The 19,751-nt window shown below is 43.6% G+C and overlaps 2 protein-coding genes and 1 pseudogene across 8 annotated transcripts; 1 reads left to right on the top strand and 2 right to left on the bottom strand.

Annotated features, from left to right (window-relative positions):
- Positions 1-3,007: 3,007 nt before the first annotated feature.
- On the top strand, positions 3,008-5,175 carry LOC125519463 (annotated as a pseudogene).
- A 2,033-nt stretch (positions 5,176-7,208) lies between these two features.
- LOC125518757 (receptor-like cytoplasmic kinase 176) lies at positions 7,209-12,123 on the bottom strand. Of its 6 annotated transcripts, none has more exons than XR_007288084.1 (8): positions 11,843-12,123; positions 11,554-11,689; positions 11,287-11,429; positions 11,072-11,195; positions 9,920-10,349; positions 8,572-8,603; positions 8,257-8,415; positions 7,218-7,890 (listed from the first exon to the last, which is right to left on the bottom strand). XR_007288084.1 is itself a non-coding variant. In XM_048683614.1 (6 exons), the coding sequence occupies exons 1-5, from the start codon at positions 12,107-12,109 to the stop codon at positions 9,943-9,945; spliced, it is 1,077 nt and encodes a 358-aa protein (XP_048539571.1). In that variant the 5' UTR covers positions 12,110-12,123; the 3' UTR covers positions 7,209-8,603; positions 9,920-9,942. The 6 variants fall into 6 exon arrangements, 2 of the variants coding, with proteins under 2 accessions (XP_048539571.1, XP_048539570.1); XR_007288083.1 differs by having other exon boundaries at positions 7,219-7,890; positions 8,257-8,397; XR_007288082.1 differs by having other exon boundaries at positions 7,217-7,890; positions 8,257-8,603.
- A 2,454-nt stretch (positions 12,124-14,577) lies between these two features.
- Positions 14,578-17,231, bottom strand: LOC125518756 (pentatricopeptide repeat-containing protein At4g15720). 2 transcript variants are annotated; one of them, XM_048683611.1, is made up of 2 exons: positions 16,902-17,231; positions 14,578-16,489 (listed from the first exon to the last, which is right to left on the bottom strand). In XM_048683611.1, the coding sequence occupies exon 2, from the start codon at positions 16,367-16,369 to the stop codon at positions 14,582-14,584; it is 1,788 nt and encodes a 595-aa protein (XP_048539568.1). In that variant the 5' UTR covers positions 16,370-16,489; positions 16,902-17,231; the 3' UTR covers positions 14,578-14,581. The 2 variants fall into 2 exon arrangements, with proteins under 2 accessions (XP_048539568.1, XP_048539569.1); XM_048683612.1 differs by lacking the exon at positions 16,902-17,231 and adding an exon at positions 16,572-16,710.
- Between the last annotated feature and the right edge of the window lie 2,520 nt (positions 17,232-19,751).

Raw genomic sequence — 19,751 nt, 5'->3', positions numbered from 1 at the left:
ACAAGCTTGGCAAAGACAGGAGAGCACTGCAGCACGTTGATGTCATTGTGAGTTCCTGGCATACCAAAGAAGGAGTGCCAAATCCAGAGGTCCTGTGTGGCCACCGCCTCAAGTACCACACTGCAAACCGCCTTTGGCGCCTTTGTACATCCCCTGCCAAGCAAATGGGCAATTCTTCCATTTCCAACGCATGCAGTCGATGCTTCCAAGCATCCCAGGAAATCCTCTTGCTGCATTTTGTGCTAGGATCCGAGCAGTGCCTTCCGCATTGGGTGTTCTCAAGTATTGCGGTCCAAACACGGCCACCACTGCCCGACAGAACTTGTAGAAACACTCTATGCTGGTGGACTCAGCCTTGCACCCATAGTCGTCGAGTGAATCACCGGGAGCTCCGTATGCAAGCATCCTCATCGCTGTCGTGCACTTCTGGATGGAGGTGAATCCAAGGGCGCCGGTGCAATCCATCTTGCACTTGAAGTAGTTGTCGAACTCCCGGATGGAATTCACAATCCTGAGGAAGAGTTTTCGGCTCATCCGATAACGGCGCCGAAATGTTTTCTCGCTGTGAAGTGGAGTACCGACGAAGTAGTCGGAGTAGAGCATGCAGTAGCCTTCGAGACGATGCCGGTTCTTTGCTTTCACCCGCGCCGGCGCCGAGCCACCTCGCCGCGGCTTTTCATTGCTCGCCAGTAGCTGGGCGAGGGCGACGAGCACCATGAGATGCTCTTCTTCCTGGACGTCGGCCTCGGCTTCCTTCTCCAGCAGCGCGGCGAGCGCTTCCTCGTCATCCGGGTCCATCGCCGAGGCAGGCAAATCGCCGAACACCTTGCGCCCGATGGGCGTGTACCCGCCGCTAAACTGACCCTCCGCGGCCGGAAACGGCGACCGGAAACGCCCAGCTGCTGTTGGAGGAGCTGCCGTGGCGAAGCTCTGCTATTTTTCCGGCATGGAATGGCTATCTAGTGGTGAAAGGCGGCGGGCGGCGGCGGGATATAGCTACTAGCGGCCGAGGGCGCGGGGGGTGGGAGGCGAGTCGGGGAAGAAAACCTTGATTTTTCCCCTGACGACGTGGGCCAGCCACGCTTTTCCCTTGCGCCGGAGCCCTCAACTGCCCCAGTGCGCCGGGTTCGGCCTGTGACCGCCGGGCGGAAAAAAAGGTCGAACCGGCGTTTTTCGGCGTTCTGAGAACGCGACTAAGGCGTTTTCTTGACGCCGGTATCGAAAAAGTGACCTGTGAGACTTGTTGAGGACGCGGCTAGAGATGCTCTTAGTTGCCAGAACCTGAGTACAAAATGGATTCCATGAGGCTTGCTCGCCGTCGACTGCTAACCAGGTACCGAACCGTTGTGGCATGTGGGTGCCGACCACCATCGCTTGGCTTGCCTCTCCATCCTGGCTGTCGCCTCGGCCATCGTAGCCTACTTCGCTAGCCGCTATGGTTCGTGAGTCGCGTGCACCTTTTTTTTTTGAGACAAGTGAGTCGCGTGCACCTGTCAGTGGGTGTCTCCAGCGCGAACGAGCGACCTAGCCCCCGTACCCCGACAGCCTATGATTCTTTTTGGGCCGGCCCATTTCGGACTTCTTCCCCACCGGTTTTGGGAAGGTTCTAGATGGCCTGTACCCCAACGGTTGTTTCATTTTTCCCGACCTTTCTTTTCTTTTTCTTTTATGCTATTTTTTCTATTTTCATTGTTCTTTATTTTCTTATTTTTCCTATCTTTCTTATTTCTTATTCTCTATTATTATTCGTTTTGTGATCATCTTTTAAATTTGTGAACACGTTTTCTCAAAGGATGAACATCTTTTAAATTTGTGAACATTCGTTAATGTTTTCCACAAATTTGCGAATATTTTTAAAAATCATATACATTTTTTCAATTGACGAACATATTTTTAGAAATCACAAATTTGCAAACATTTTTAGAAATTGTGAACATGTGTTTTAAGCCTCTGAACATTTTTTGGATCTGCAAAAAAAAATTTGAATCGACGAAATTTTTTCAGAAATGGGGGAACAAATTTTGTAATTCACTTTTTTTTGACAAACATCTTTCCAATTCATGAACAGTTTTTGAATACATGAATTTTATTTGAATCAGCGAACATTTTCCATATCAATGAAGATTTTTGTAATTCATGAACATTTTTTGAATTTTCTGAACATTTTTGAAAAATCATGAAAACATTTTAAATTTACGAACAATTGTGCAATTTCATCACATTTTTTGAAGACATGAATATTTTGAAAATTATGAACATTTTTTGAATATGCAAACAGTTTTTGAATCTGCGAATATTTTATGGTTTCTTGAATATTTCCAAAATGCAAAATTTTTGAAAAATTTGGAATGTTTTGAAATCCCAATTTATTTAATTAACATAGACAAAAATAAAACCATACTAGAAAAAAGAAAAGGGAAAAAGAAAAGAGAAAAAAATAAGAAACTGACAGCCGCACACATGGGCTGACCCAAAAACGCGCGGTTGGGGAGCTAGGAGTGCGCGCTATGTCTCCTCCCAGTGCTCAGCACGCGGTATAGGAGATCCCCTGTCAGCATGTGCACATGGTGTGTGTTTTGTTTGATTCGTTTGTCAGCCGGCTAGACGCTAGCCGTTGCAGCCTGCAGCCCAATAAGGCGGCTGCTCATGGCCCAACATCAAGGACATCATCAGGCTTTTTCACTTTCCCTTTTTTGAGTGATTTTTTCACCTTTCCTTTTTCAAGCGATTTTCCCATCGGCCGGTCGGCGATACCTATGCATGCGTATACCTGTATATGTGCAGAAACATCACATGAATCAAGGTAGGGTGGCCACCCTACCTTGCCCTACAGAGAGCTACGCCAGTGGTGTAAACTTGAAATTGGCTGAAATCAAATAAAAAGGGCAAATCATCAATGTGCCAGCAATGTGCCCACAAAGGTTTGTGCCCAAATGTAACCCCCCACCCCCACCCAATGGAAAATGGACTAAACTACCCCGGCCTTTCGTCAATGCGGAGGGTATCGATGGCCAGAACAGGAGAAGAGGAAGTAGTACCTCCTCCTCCCCCTCTAGATCTGCGGGTAAGCGGCGATATCATCCTCCACCATATCCCTCCTCCGTAGGTGTTTCCTCTAGATCGATCGATTTGGAATCCCTTTCTCCATTGACCTCTGATTTGTCCTTCCTTGCAGCAACCCATGGAAGAGGCAGCGACGGGCAAGCTGCGTAGATCTGACCATTACCACCGCGTCACTGATATGCCCAACTTGCCGCCGCCATTGCGGATGGAGGACCTTCCTACCGTAACCTCCATTCCATTTGTTTTGTATTTCATTTTTCCTTATACTGAAAGCAACCAAAATTAAGTATTTACTAAAATATTCCCATACATATATGCTTCATATTTTTTTGTGAGTGAGGCCCAATGTTTATGTTGTCTTGCATAATTTGTTTCCTCCTGAGTAGGGCATCAACTTGTTTTAAAATATTATTAAATGCTCGGTGAAACTACAAAAAAAATATTTTTTGCATCTGCTCAAATTTCTCTTTCAAATATATGCACTTTCACCTCATTGTGTCTACCAATGGCAATTAGTTCTAGTCAAAATTCAACTCACCTGAACATTTTCATCATTTCTTGTTGTAGGAGATTCAACCTGTTATAATGTCACTGCTACCACTTAAAGAGGCTGTGAGGGCCAGCATTGTTTCAAAAGGTTGAAGAATGCTCTGGAGATTCCATAGTAACCTATGTTTTGACAGCCGCAATGATATGGATTCTGACACTGATGATGAGTTTACTCATCGGGATAGTACCAAAATAAAACAAGCAAAGTTCATTGAGACTGTAAATTGTGTTATTCAACATCATAGTGGGCTAGGAATCAATAAGTTCAGCATTAGGTGTGGCCTGCACAAAGAGGACTCTGAACATCTTAACAGATGGGTTAGCTTTGCTGCTTCATCAAAGGCAAAGATAATAGATTTTAATCTGAAGATAATTGATTGCCCGTTCGACATAGTTCATCACTTTCCTCTTGAGGTCTTAGATGCTCAAGGTAGCTCATTTGTGCAGTCATTGTTTCTTGTTGAAGTTGCTATAAACCCACACTCGGGCATACGTGGCTTCATAGTACTCAGAAGACTTGTTCTAAAATATGTTGAGATATTTGGAGACTTCCCAGGCTTTTTAGCAAATTTGCTAGCACTCGAGGACCTAGAGATGATCAAGTGCTCCGGTGTAACAACTTTGAGCATACCACGCCAACTTGATAAGCTCAAGCATTTGCTAGTTGATATAATGGATGTTGAGATGGTTGAGTTTCATGCTGGTGATCTAACTCATTTTGAGTACCAAGGGCCAGTGATCCCTATAGTGCATCATGGTTGCTCAAAATTAGAGAAGGCAACAATAATGTTTGAAGGTAGTAAAGGACTGAGCCATGTGTTCAATGATGTTCCAATCATTTTGGGAGTGAATACACTAAGTGTGCAAGCTCATGTACTTGCATATGAACAGGTTACCTGGTGTCTATTTATCTATTCTGGTTTGCTTACCTCATTGTTCTTGAAACTGTGTTCTAATATTATCGTATTTCCCTATCATGTTTCAGTTGGAGAAGGTGGCACCAAGACCACATGGCATGTTTATGCATTTGCGGCACATGACTTGCGGATTAACTATCATCTCTAGCATACCAAAGGCTGACAATGGAGTTCTTCAGCTTGCTTGTTGTCTAAATCTCACACCACAACTGGAGACGTTGCACTTGGATGTGAGTGGCATTTTGTTGGTATAGTTAAGACCCGTACTTGGATTGTTTCTGACTGAGTGGTTGCTAACATCCAAATGCAGATGACGTATTCACACTGTAATGTTTCGGTGCCTGATGATTTCGTGGAGGAGGAAGGTCCCCACATGCATCGCCATGATCATCTCAGGAGTGTCGACATCAGCGGGTTCCGGTGTTACACGGCTCAGACGGCACTTGCGTATTGTCTCCTGGAAAATGCTTGTGTTCTTGAGCACATGAGATTACAACCCTGGATCGCGACCTGGATATGCCCTAATCCTGGCCTGGAGAATATTGGCGTCGAAGGAAGATTTCTGCCGGGGGTTCGTGAATGGGCACGACTCACCTCTGAGCACTTCGGTAAGGCGATCACCATCTTAGATGCCTCTTCAGAGTGAGTAAGCATGTATCATTTCCTCATCTATGAACCATCAAACCATATTGTCATTCATCTTTAAGGTTAATGTTGGGTGGTGTCGCTTCTGTGTGCGTGCTTGTTTTCTACATTTCTTCGAGCTATAGCCGGTGTGTTGTGTTATTGGCTTGGATGGTTGGATGTTCTTATGTTGAACTGGCTACTTCCAGTAGATATCCATAAATCATGACCAGCATAGTCTTTCTTTTACAAAATAGCAAAACTATCTCTAGGTTTGTATCTTCAGTGAAAATGGAACGTATCTTCTAGTATGCGCTAGGCTGTCTTGGGCCATACAGAACATGTACACAAATTTTGTTGCATGTCATTTTACATGGCTGGCACCCCGCACCCGTATGAACATGCATGCTCTAAAACCGTGCTCGTTTGCTACCCCAACCACATATGAGCATGGTTTTCTATAGCATGTTGTAGGGGCAAAGAAAGGCTCCCGGAGGGGGTTTTCACTGTAGCGGTTCAACATGGGCATAAATTTTTGGTTTGTTTGGGCGGAATGCCACCCAAGCACACAAATTGTCACCGAAAGTTGGAGATGGCATGTTCACCGCATCGACCTCGCCATAAAGATGGTCAGCAGGAGAAGGATTGAGGACTTGAGGATGCACATGCACGAGGAGAGGAACATAGAAGGTGTTTGATTGACAACCCGTAATGAAAACTTAAACACATGATCCGATAAAGATGGGCAAAACTCATTTTTTTTGTTTGGTTTCTGCAAGTACCGGTATCAACAAAACGAAGGATGAACAACCACCCTTCTTCATAAAAGAAAATTCAGAAGGAAAAAAAAGGATGTCAAAGAACGAATCCAAAACATGGATATTAAACTGAATAATGGGACAAAGGAAGACGAGGAATTTTCTTGCAAGCGCCACCGCCTGATCGTTGCCCAACCGTGGAACACAATGTGACCCGTCGAATCTGGGAAAGGTGACGTTGTCAACCAAGTCAGATTGTGCCTAGATGTGGATTGACCCAAGCACCACCACATGAGAATACAGCCACGGGTCTTGACCAAGATATGCTGTTATGCTATCTTGTTGAATATGGGCGTCAGAGGAAGATTTTTACCGGAGGTCCATGAATCGGCATGGCTCACCTCGGAGCGCTTCGGTAAGGCGATCACTGTCTTAGATGCCCCTTCAGAGTGAGTACGTGTATATCATTTTCCTCATATGTGTATCGTCAAATTATCATTTCATCACCTATGCCTTTTTAAGCTTGGAACGAGAGGTTATTTTGTGTGTAGTAGCATAAAAGCTCGAACAGAATCATGACTTTCTTTTTATTCATTTACCTTTGCTGACTCTTGTGAAAGAAGTAAAACTATCTGTCTCTCGGTTGGACATGAAATGTCTCTACAAAGCACACTTGATTGGCTTGCCTGAACATGTACGCAAAATTAAATTTACTTGGAGCGGTTTTTGGTACGTTTTACATGGCATGCGTGTACGTGTGTAATCATCCTAGGAAGCGAAGGTGAGTGTCACAACCTTCTTCTTCCTCCTCCAAAGTAGAGAGGAAGTGGAAGTGCAAAAAGGAAAAGAAGAATAGAAGGTCTAATAGGCAGAAAAGGAAGTGGAAGCTTGCTTGGCAGGGAGCTCACGGCGGTGTCAAGGTGCCATTGTCCAGCCACCAGTTCTTTTTCTACCTCTTTGGCCTTCTATTCTTCCCCAATCTCCTTCTCCCAGGCCGACGGTGGACGGCGGGCGTTGGAGAAGTTGCCGCTTGCCGCATGCAGCTGTTGGTTACCTGGTCACTACAAATGCTTTTACAACATGAGGTTCTAATCACGGTAGAGGAGACTAAAATCAATACAAGAAACTAAATTGGAAACGGAAAAGGTGAAAATTTAAGCAACTTAACAGTAGCTAAGCCCAATTTCCCCATCTGAAGTGTATAAACTGAACCATGCCGAAAAATCCCAGAGATTCTAATCCTGAAAATCATACAAGCCTCGGAGGAAAAATTTCCGATGATTCTTTCCGAACATACAAAGTTCTTTTAAAAACTTAAAAAGTCCCTTAGAATAAACAATTTATATTTACATACATGTTGATTGAATATTTCTTGGTTAGAGGTACAAGTCCTTTTAATATAAAAGCACAACCAACTAGACTCCATAACTCAACAACAGCGACTCAGAAACACATCAGTACAAGAAGAATAAACTTAGATGGTCATGAACAAACTAACGTTTTACTTTTATGTTGATGCATGTTATCAATAAGAAAAATAATAACCACCCTGATTTTTTAGATGTTCTGTCACGCTCTACCACCATTTTCCCTATGCTTCGACCTTCCATCAACAAGATTCCACTCGGAAACACATCGGTACAAGGACATCATCAAATTCATCATGGTGGCAATCTGCTCTTGGTTTCTAGCACACGAAGCTGGAGCACGTCAGCTGGGGCTAACTTCAGACTCTTACTTGCTCTTGCCATGCTTCGCTCGGAGGTCAGCAGCGGCGGCCTTGATGGTGCAGAACCTGGCAAGCAATGCATCCTTCTCGTTCCCGGCAATTCCATGGCGTCCCAAATGTATCTTTCTTGTTGAAACCAGTACAAGATACACAAGCCGGATGACGTAAAATCGAATACCACAAAAAAGTAAGTAGTTCCCCTGTTACAGGGTTTAAGAATGGTGTTCAGGCACACAGAGCTTCAACACACCTGACGGCGAGACACAGCAGAGCAGATCATGAGATGCATGATTTGGTATGAGACTATTTGACAACAACAACAGCAAGTGCATAACACAATGTGCTCCCAGGACTAAATATTTTGGTTGACTCTGCCATATTGGGGTAGGGTCAACCAGCATGCGAATTAAACTATAACCATTTTCACTCTTTGGAGTATGATGGCATCACACGGTGGCGAGCGCCCATCAGCCACCTGTACTACATACTAACTACGATGACTGCAGTAGCTGATAGCTGGCCTAACATGACTACCTTATACAAGCAGAAGCGCAGCAGTAACTAACTATTTTTAGTGTATAGGCCTCAAGTATGACATAAAAAGTGGACCACATACCAAATCCATCAAAAGAAGCAAGAACAATCTCTCCAGGCAATGAGCTGAAACCCTCTCGCCAGCCTTTTGAGTTAGCTGATGACCTTGTAAAGTAGTCACTGCACTCTTCACAAGTCCAAATAACAGTACACTTTTCTAAGCCTGCCATCAACAACAAAACTAATGTTTCGATCAAGATTATGTACATAAAAATTGTGTAAATTAGCTCAAGGAAAACAAAATTCAATATTCTCATTAAGAAAACTCAGAAAATGAGACATCTGAATTTGTTGGACCAATAAGCACAAGCTGCATAGAACATGTGGTGCTAGGTACCTCGAGATCGCTGATGAACAGTGTGACAGTACCTGCAAGGCACACTGTTTAGACTCCATGTTCATTCACATGAATCTTTATGCTCAAATGATATATGATGTACTCCCTCCGTTCCCAAATATAAGTCTTTCTAGAGATTCCAACAAGTGACTACATACGGAGCAAAATGAGTGAATCTACACTCTAAAATATGTCTACATACATCCGTATGTTGTAATCTATTTGAAATGTCTAAAAAGACTTATATTTAGGAACGGAGGGAGTATTTACCAGCTCGCGATTATATCAACATAATGTACATAGCAGTAAAACAAGCTTAAAAAGAAAGGTCATCGTTAGAAATAAATACATTCCATGGTGAAAATCCAGTCAAAATGCAAATATCCACAATCACGGGCCATTTTGATACGAATGCTTGGGATTCTACCTATATGACATAAGGATCGAACCAAGGCATCAAGCCATAGCTACAATTTAACAGAGCAAGAACACAAGTTACATAGCAGTATAGCACCAGGGATGGCAAACAACAGAACTAGTAAAAGGCATGTAAGTGCCATCATGGTTACAGGAAGGATTAAAGAGATTGTCCCTAATGATCATAAGATTTTCTAACTCAACTGAAAGTATGAAATACCCTTAAAGAATAACGATATACTAATCTATCTTTGAATTATGAAGTGCCAAAAGCCATAGACGACAATCCTAGTTCCTTAAACTCCACCACGTTAACCTTTTTTCAAGATGAGTTGAGTATCTTCTAAAAAGAATTAACATGATTGTTGGACTATGCCAAATCCATAGTGTGCAGCAAATGCGAACGTCCATGTCTGTGGAAAAAAAAAATCTTGCTGCTGATTTACTTCTGAATTATGTCAAGATTTGTTATGCAACTCCAATATTATCCTTTGATTTTCCTGTGGGATGTAAATAACTATCAATTTTGAAACGGAAAAATTATTATGAGAGAAATGTTTCTAGCTGGTAGAATTTCAGCATTTCTTGGAGGAAACATGTACAAGATAACCAAACAGTTAGAAATATAGTACAGTTCAGTTCGGTAGTGGTTCAGTTCATAACTGATTACCATTTAACATCAGGTCTGATTACCATGCATCATTGATCAATCCATCCATGGAAGTAAAGACATTTTCTCATGCTATTTTTGAGCTCATTTCTACCGGGAAACCAGCGACACAGTGGAGTTGCCTCAAAACAGAAACTCAACCAGTCATCACCGTGCCCAAAGAAGCAAAAAAGAAAAGAAAAATGAAAGCCCTGAATTTGCAAAAGCAAGAAGCACTAATAAATCATCTCTCGTTACAATGAATCCTTTATCAGTGCTCACCCGTGCAGCCGCCTTACCGCGGGCTACGGTTGCTGCTGCTGCTGCCGGCCACCACTACACATCCTGAAGAAGCCGCATGTGCCGCCGCCATTTGCCTTCCCCTGACCACTCGTCACAGTCTCCTTGTCGTCCTCGAGCTGCTCCAGCGCCACCACCACCTGCTCCATGCCCGGCCGGACTCTCGGGTGGATGGAGATGCACCGGAGCGCGAGTGCAGCAGCCTTCTGCGCGCCGCCAAGGGAGTACTGCCCGTCCAGCCGCGCGTCCAGGATGTGGGAGATGCGTCGCTTGCTCTTCAGGTACGGCCGCGCCCACTCCACCAGGTTGCGCTCGCTGGACGGACGGCTCCTGCTCAGGGCTCGCCGGCCGGATAGGATCTCCAGGAGCACCACACCAAAACTGTACACATCGCACTTCGTCGTCAGATGGCCTGTTAAAACAAAGATTCAGAAAGACCCAACTAGATACTCCTCCTTCCAAGGGTGCAGATTCCATAGGCGTCAAAATCATATTTGTTTTTTCAGATGCTGCAAAGGAACAGACAAATGATCCAGCTTGGATATAACCCAACATGGATTAGCATACGCATTAGCAATATTATATGGGGATTACACTACACAGCTCATCCCTACCTAGGAGGCTAGGAACAAACAACTAAACTAAAAGAACATGTACTGGCCGCCGTTGACCGGTTGGTACAAAGTACATGGATGCTTATCTAGCTGCAAGATTATGCAGGATTCTTTTATGGATCGATCCCCTGCTACTCCCTTACAATTAAAGTGGTGGTGATACTTAATCAATCTGGTTTAGTGCATGCGGTGAAGGGGTCCAGTTAGGCCTGTAACCATGACAAATTGGAGCAGTTGTGCTGCAACTAACTAATATGACCTCCTCAAGACCTCAGCGCCCAACCCAAGGATTTTAATAGTGTTCTTTGCTGCTTCTCACAGTGCTTCATGACGACATCAAAATTATCATACTGAAAGTTCAGGGCATTTCTAGTATCTCCCCAATGCTAAATATACTCAATAAATTGAAGGTTAGAACCATTTCAACGACGCCAAAGCATATTATGAATATAAATTTACGCTAATCCGGTCATGACTTTGAAGAACAAATTAAGCTATCTGTTCATTTGATGTAAAGTACCTGTATCCAGATATTCAGGGGCTGCATATCCATCTGTGCCCATGACCCTTGTAGAGACATGGCTCTCATCATCGTTTGGCCCATCCCTCGCCAACCCAAAATCAGACAACTTTGCGCTGTAGCTCTGCAATCCACCAGTCAACACAACTAGCATCAACAAGGTACTGAACAAATTGTTTTCTCAATCAAATTAGAAGGCAAAAACAGAAACATACCGAATCAAGGAGAACATTTGACGTCTTGAAATCGCGGTAGATGACGTTGGCCTTGTCGCTGTGGAGGAACGCAAGCCCCTTAGCTGCTCCAAGAGCAACATTCATCCTCACATTCCATGACAGTGAGTGGAAATTTAAGCTCCCTACGTCACCATTCAATCAAAGTTGTTATTATCCCACTAACCACTATTTCACCCAGTAGTAACTAAGCTGGGCCATGTTGACCGATCAACGGAAGGCTAGAAGAGAGTTAGAAATTGCATTTACTCCCGAAAAGATGGTTCTCCAAGCTTCCCTGTGGCATGAACTCGTAGACAAGTAGGTGCTGCACGTCTTCGAGGCAGTAGCCTAGGAGCTTCACCAGATTGGGATGCGACAATCTGCCAAGGTAATTCACTTCAGCCTGCATGGGATTCAGAAACAGATCCAGAAATTAAGAACATATCATTCGGTAATAATGTATCCAGAAATTTCATTGACATGTTGATTGTGGATGTACATACATGCAGAATTGAAGAGATGAAATGAATTGGGATGATTGGTGGTGAGTACTGACCAGCCATTCCCTGTGGCCCTGGATGCCTTTCTGGCTGAGCCTCTTAACGGCAACGGGCATGCCAGTGTCGCTGCTGGCCGGGGCGAAGGTGCTCTCCTCGACCCACCCTTTGTACACCACTCCAAAGCCGCCCTCACCGAGGATGCTGTCCCGCCGGAAATTCCTAGTGGCTGTCCTGAGCTCCTTGAAGGTGAAGCTCCTGATGTTGGCCGAGTGGAGGATCTCGCCCTCGCTCCTAGAGGTTGGCTTCGCGAAGCAGTTACTCATGGCTGGTGATATGCCAGATCAAACCAAACTCCACAAACCAGCAGATGGATTAGAATGAATGAATACAACTATCTGAGCACCTTAAGACTGATAGTTGACTACTGACTAGACATGCACAAACGAGATCCCAGCTGAGCTTAATTATTTACTCCTCAACAACTACCACCACTACTCTTATATTCAGGAATTAATGAGCACAGAAAGGAGAGGATTAATTAATTTAATCATGTTAAAGCAGCAGGCACCGGCCAGTACATTTGTAATGGATAAACATATGACGCTACAGCAGTACTATATTGTGTTCACACTTTTCATAGGCTCTTCACCTCTGTACCATACAGTAGTCCCATAAGTGAAGAGCCTCATCCATCTATCTCCTTTGTTAAACAACTAAGCAACCAATGACCTATCTGCAGTTCTGTTCTGCACTACACAAAAAGCAATCTGTGCATACATCCATATTATCTAGTTGACCTTTGTTAATTCTGGCACGTGTCTTTTCTTGGAAGCTTCTGCATCGTGGCTGGCTCCATTGCAACAAGTTATAGCTCTTTGGCGCATACATAGTACAATGTCCAAGTGGCACCAACATTGTGTTCAACATAGGCCGCAATGAAACGGAGTGATGGCCCAAGAACAGAAGAACCTATGCAAGAAAGGAGTCAACTGGCAGAGTTAAGCTCCCACACACCACAAAATAATGTTGTTGAATTTCAGCAATGCACACAACATCTTTCATGAACAATCACCAAAACAATATGGAAAGCCTAGGCTGCAAGGGAACATATTGGTTTATATAGCACTAGTATTAGAATAATCTTGGTTTCATCTAAATTTGTCTGCGTTTTCAGCAACTTTTGGCAACAAAAATAATTAAAAAAATCAAACTGATTTATTGACAAAAGAAGTATCGCTTAACCAGTCAAACAAGATTTATTTCATGCAACAATATCTGCAGCTGTTGATGTGCATATTTAAAAGAATAAAAAGAGAAGTCTCACATGGGAACAGACATTTTAAGTACTATTTCTATCTATAGTTAAGTGTTTTTAGCCCCCCGCCCCTCTTTTATGGTCATATTCTTGGGAGGCATACCTCACTACTCGCTAGCAGTGTAGCACTATGGCAGCGAGTTCATTATGCGTATGACTGCAGTAACCGATAGCTCGACTAACATGACAGCCTTGTATGATGAGAGGCAGCAGTAATTAATTATTTTTAGTGTAGGCCTGAAGTATGACATAAAAGGGGATCACGTACCGAATCCATCAAGAGAAGCGACAACAATCTCTCCAGGCAATAGGCTGAAAACCTCTCGCCAGCCTTTGAGTTAGCTGATGAGCTTGTAACATGGCCAGTACTCTTCACAACTCCAAATAAAAGTATTCTAGCAGCCACTTTCTCAGACATTTTGGTGATCAGCTTCTTACCCCTGCCAGCAACCACATGAGGTCATTCTTTCAGACCGACAACAAAAACTAATATTTGATTGAGATTATGTTCATGCAAATTGTGTAACTAAGCTCAAGGAAAAAATTCAGTATTCCCATCGAAACAACTAATCACAAAATGAGACATCAGGATTAGTTGGACTAATCAGCACAAGCTACATAAAACATGCGGTGCTATGTGCCTCGAGTTCGCTGATGAACAATGTGACAATATGACATCATTCACAAGGCACAGGGCTCAGACTCCTTGTTCATTTGAATGAATCTTCATGCTCAAATGATATACGGTATATTTAGCACCTCAAGATTATATCAACATAACATACTTAGCAGTAAAGCAAGCTTAAAAACATCTATGCCGTCGTCACAAATAAACAGTAAATACACACCCCAGTCTAAACCTTAAAAAAAATGCAGATATTCACAATCACGGGGCATTCAATACGGGCATAAAGATCAAACCAAGGCATCAAGCCATAGCTATGATTCAACAGAGCATGACCAAAAAGCTACTTAGCACCAGGGATAGCAAACTACATACCTAGAAAAAGGCATGTAAGTTCCTGCATGATTACATGAATAATTTAAAGAGATTGTCCCGACCTATCATAAGATTTGTAACTCAACTGAAATACTCTTAAAGAACAATAAGATACTCATGCTGGACACTGTACCAGGGTATGAATTATGAAGTGCCAAAAGCCAGAGACAATCCCAGTTCCTCACCACTTTAACCTTTTGGGTTTTGTAAGATGAGTTGCATATCTTCTAAAAAGAATTCAAATGATTTGTTGGAATAAGTCGGGCTCATATTGTGCAAATGTGATAAGTCCATGCCCATGGAGACTATGGTCAACAAAATCTTGCCGCTGACTCCCTTTGGAAGAATGTCAAGATTCGTTGTGCACTCAAACATTTTGACATTGTCCTTTGACTTTCTTGTGGAATACTCAAAGATTTGTTGTTTTCCCTCTGTATCACAATTCACAAAGTTGACAATCACTTTGCTTTCAGCCTTGAATCACCAGTAGTCATTGCAAGAACATGACCCCATCTTGAAGTGATGGAATCTATTCAGATCCCTCACAACAAACTCACGCTCCATAATGTCACTTATGAGCTTGAACGCGTCATGGCAGTCGCAGCACATCCTCAGGTTCTTCATCACCCTGATGGTCATCCCCTTGGGGGTAACCAGCAAACCAAACCCCAAAGCCAATAACTCGCTGTGCACTCCAACCATCTCGCCTTTCCCGTCCTCTCCATCCTCTTCATGAGCATCAAAGACTCTGGTACTACCTAGTCCACCCTTGTAACCCTTCTCCCGCATCTTACCCTCTAACTCATCAAGCAACATCATCACTTCACCTGCCCTTGCACCGGCGGGTGATACCAATCCGGCGTAGAACACGTACGGTATGTCTTTTATCTCAATCCAGCTGCACCCAGGGTCTTTCTGTATGCCTCGTCGTCTCATGTTCGACCATACAGCAGCAGCATTGTCAGTCTGGCCGGCTGAAGTGTATGCATTTGACATCACTACCAGTGCACCTGCTACATCTTGGTTGAACTCTGACACTCTGTGGGCAGCCCTGGTGGCTAGATCTAAGCGCCTATGTGTCCGGCAAGCTGACAGCAATGAGCTCCACAGCATGAGGGCATCACGGCCTTCAACCTGCGCTTCGTTGGCCAGCTCAAATGCCTCCTCAAGCCGTCCTGCTCGGCCGAGCATGTCAACCGCACATGTGTAGTGGCTGGCGCATGGATGGATGCCATATTTGCTCTGCATGGAGTGGAGGAGATGGAGGCCAGTATCAACAAGACCTGAATGGCTGCAAGCATGCATGACGCCAAGCAGTGTAACACTGTTCGGTAGCACATCTCGATCGATCATCTCATTGAAAAAAGTGAGTGCGCACCTCCCAAGACCGTACTTTGCTGCTGCCACGATGATGGAGGTATAGCAGATGACCGATGGATGCTCAATCCTGTCAAATACCTTTCTTGAGTACTCGTAGAATCCACACTTGGAGTACATGTCAACCAAGCCTACAACAATCACGCCATTGCATCCATGCCCAAACCGAAGGACTGTCCCATGCACAGACTTGCCAACTCCAAGCCGCCCAACACCTGCACACGCATTCACAACACTTGACAGCATGAAGTGGTTGGGCGCCATGAAATTGCTTTTCGTTCTGAACTCGGCAAAAAGTTGGATGGCCTCACGCCCAAGCGCATTCTGCGCGTATACAGACAGCATCGAGCCCCATGAAACTGCATTCCTCGCCGGAGCAGCCATACCATCAAACACTGCACGTGCAGTCTCCACATCTCCGGCCTTGCCATACATGTCAATGAGCGCGGTGGCAACAACAGCATCAGACGCATAGCCCTCGACCTCAGCACGGGCATGCACTTTCCGCCCAAGTCCAGCATCAGCAAGGCGTGCGCACGCGCTAACGGCAGTCGAGAAGGTGAAGGCATTCGGTGGCACACCGCTGTGAGACATGTCACGGAGGAGGGAAACAGCAAGGCGAGGTCGGCCGGTGCTAGAGTACCCGGACATGAGGGCTGTCCAGGAGATGACGTCCCGCTCGGGCATTCCATCGAACAGGTCGTGAGCGCGGGCAGTGACGCCGCATCGGCAGTAAGCAGCGATGATGTGGTTGCAAGATGAGACAGCGGAGGCGGTGCCGACCTTGAGCAGCTTTGCGTGGGTGGCGGCTACAGACGCGTGGTCGGTGGCGCCGCGCAGTAGGTGGATTAACAGCGGCGTGACCGTGGCTGTGGTTGATGTCGCCGCCATGGGAGTGGATTGTCATCCGAAGGTCATTACGTTCCATTCTCCCAGAGAATCAGCCCACCACTAATACCTCCTCTTAATACCATATACGAATGTAGAATTTGGCACAACTGCTACTTCTGCCTGCAATTCCACACACACAAAAAAAAAATCAGAAGAACTATTGAACATTCAATACAAATTGAACATTTGAGAACCAGATTACCCTTTAAGCAAAATCACCTATAATGCTAGCTAAGATGGTCCAAGGTTTCAGGCAGCCTCTCTCTTACATCAGAGCAAAACTGCAAACTTAAAAACTGAAACTTTCTAAATGACCACCAACATGATTAAGTATCTTATAATCAGTTGAAGCCGCATTTGTTTTCCCAGCATTCGAAAGCCCATTATCCAATGTTTCTAATTTCATCAGCCTGCGGCAAATACGATGCCGTGGTAAACTAATCTGGTCAGCAAGCCGCGGCAACACATATGACACTGAGTTGATATGCGCGAGCTAGACAGACATGGAAACAGAATCGGAAAATCGAGTTACCAAGGCGTGCGGCGTCGCGTCGCTGGGCAGCTCCGTGGACAATCAATCCTCCTCGGCCTGTCGGGTCCGCGCCGGATTGGGAGCGGACGCGCCTCCCGGGCACCACCGGAGGAGGAGGAGGAGATGTGAGGCGCCGCCGGCGCGATCTGTGGCCCGCTGCCGCGACGCAGCGACGGGTGCAGCGGAGGCCTGCTGGGGCTGGAGAGCGCCGGGGCCTGGGCGACGGCAAGCGGCACCTCCCCTTAGGACTCGACGAGCAGCCGGTGGCGGCGGCGCGTGGCGGCGGGAGGAGATAGTGGCAGGGGCGGATGGCTGCTACTGTCATTCTTCGGTCGTCGCCGATTCAGATAACGGACGGCCGTGATTGAACAAGGAGAAGAGACACGGATGGCCCAGATAAACTTTTTTTTAAAAGCAATGGCCCAGATCAACTTGCTTATATTGGGGGGCTAATTTTCTGTTATTTACGTTCGGGGTAACTAGGAATTGTCCAGTCTATACTCTCTTTTTTTTTAGAATCTGTCCAGTCTAGACAGGGAGGAACAAGAGCATGGATGAATCTGTCCAAGGTTTGTCAAAGTGAATGTCGATGCTGCCTTTCATGAGGATGCAGGTAGAGGAGCGACAGTTGTAATAATCCGAGATGAGAAGGGACAGTTTCTGGCTGCCCAACATAGATACAATGATTTTGCTCCAGATGCTACAGCTATGGAGGCCAGAGCAATGCGTGATGGTCTTCAACTTGCCAACTCTCTAGGCTTTAATCGAGTGCAAGCAGAATCAGACTCCCTTGAAGTCATCCAATTTTGTACAGGACAAACTCAGTGATGGGATGCTTCGGCAGCAGTCTTTGCGGAGTGTTTGGGCTAGCTAAGTTTAGTTTTTTTTTAATGTCGTAAAAAAAAAGTTTAGTTTTTCAATAAACTCTCAGGTTGTTGATTGACGAACCACCGGGGTGTGTTGTAAATAGTCTAGTGAACGATGCAATTTTGATCTAAATTAATAAAGCTAGCCATGATGGCCTTTCCTTAAAAAAAAAGGAAATTGTCCGATTAGTGTATATCGTTCATGCCATGATCATGAAAATACTTCACTTGTTTTGAGGCTGGTCGTAGTGGGAGTATTATAGCTAGTATCATACATGTCAACTAGGCAATTTTGATGAGATGACGTAAAATTAAATTTAAAAAAGGTTGAGTATCATATTATGATACCGTCTCATAATAAATTCTATACTACTATTTGTCATGCATGCCAATATATAAGACTACCTATGATACTACTCGATTATACTACTACCTCTGTCCTGATTTATTGATCCCGTTCGTATTTTGTGCTAAATTTTAACTTTAAATTTAACTAACAAAATGTTAATGCATGTCACTGAAAAAAAACTCATTGAAAAATATGTAAAAATATGAATCGAAGGATATATTTTTTTATGATATGCATTCATATTTTATCATTTAAATTTATGGTCAAAATTTGACACAAAATACAAGAAAGGTCAATAAACTAGGACGAAGGTACGTAGTGCATATATACTACTATTACAACAAGTGGCGGAGCTACATGGGGCCAACATGGGCCATGGCCCCCCCAAGCTCACAAGAAAACATGTATATACTCCTTTGTGTTAGGCATATTTTCGGCTCAAGCTCCGCCGCTGATTACAACCAGCATGAGGAGAATAGTAGTGTCGCTTAGATTTCCTTCCTTTCACCGCCCACTGCTTGATTATTTTTAAGAAACACCTATAACTTTATCTGTATCTATCTATATATACCTCTATATCTATACATATGCTTACGGAAATTGCCCCCGAAGCTTCAAAATATTAGCCACCAATGTCACTTATAAGTGATAAAAAACCGTTTTACACAAAGTAATCCCCGGCCTGGGCCGGCCCATGCAGTAGGGACCTCCTATACTACGCTCTGCACGCTGAGACAAGACGCAACACGCCCGTTTGGGCCGACCCAAGTTTGGGCGGCCTATTTTCTTAATTTTGTTTCTATTTTTATTTTATTTTCATTTTTTTCTACTTTAAATATCCTGAGACTTCACAAAATTCTGAGCATTAAAAAATTAGTATTTTGAAATAAAATGTTTAATAAATAATGAAATGTCTGTGGATTCAAAAAATGTTCGCGATTTTAGAAAAAAATGTTTGCTTATACAAATATGTTCGAAATTTAGAAAAAGAAATTTGAAGGAAAAAAATCATGATTTTAAAAAAATTCGTGTATTAAAAATTGTTAATGAAATTGAACAAATATTCACCAATTCAAAAAATGTACATGAATGAAAAAATATCCTTAAAACTCAAAATCTATTTGTCAATTACAAAATAGTTTATTCATTCGTAAAATGTCCACTGATTCAAAAATGATCATGCATTTCAATAATGTTCATTAAATCGAAATAGTGTTCATGAATTTCAAAAATTGTTCCATCAATTTCAAAAAAAAAACTTCGTCAATTCTAGAAATTTTTGGTGATTCAAAAAATGTTATAAAATGTTCATAATCTGTAAAAAATGTTTGAAAAAAGAATAAAATGTTCATGAATTAGAAAATGTCCTTGATTTTAGAAAATTTTCGAGGATTTGTAAAAATGTTCACGAATTTAAAAAATGTTCATGATTTCATGAAATTGAGAGTGATAGTGTATCTCGATGATGCAGCAAAATATGGTCATGGCCATTGAAGATTATGAATTTTTTTCTGCTGCAATACATGGGCACTTTTGCTAGTAATAATAAAGAGGCTATTGGTTCTTGCGGTACATCACGGAAATTTTCCATAAAATTTCCCATGCAGGTATGGACCTCGTATACTGTGCTCTGCG

Source organism: Triticum urartu, chromosome 7 (genome assembly GCF_003073215.2).
Source record: "Triticum urartu cultivar G1812 chromosome 7, Tu2.1, whole genome shotgun sequence".
NCBI classification, from domain to species: Eukaryota; Viridiplantae; Streptophyta; class Magnoliopsida; order Poales; family Poaceae; genus Triticum; species Triticum urartu.
This window is presented reverse-complemented; position numbering and strand designations above follow the sequence as displayed.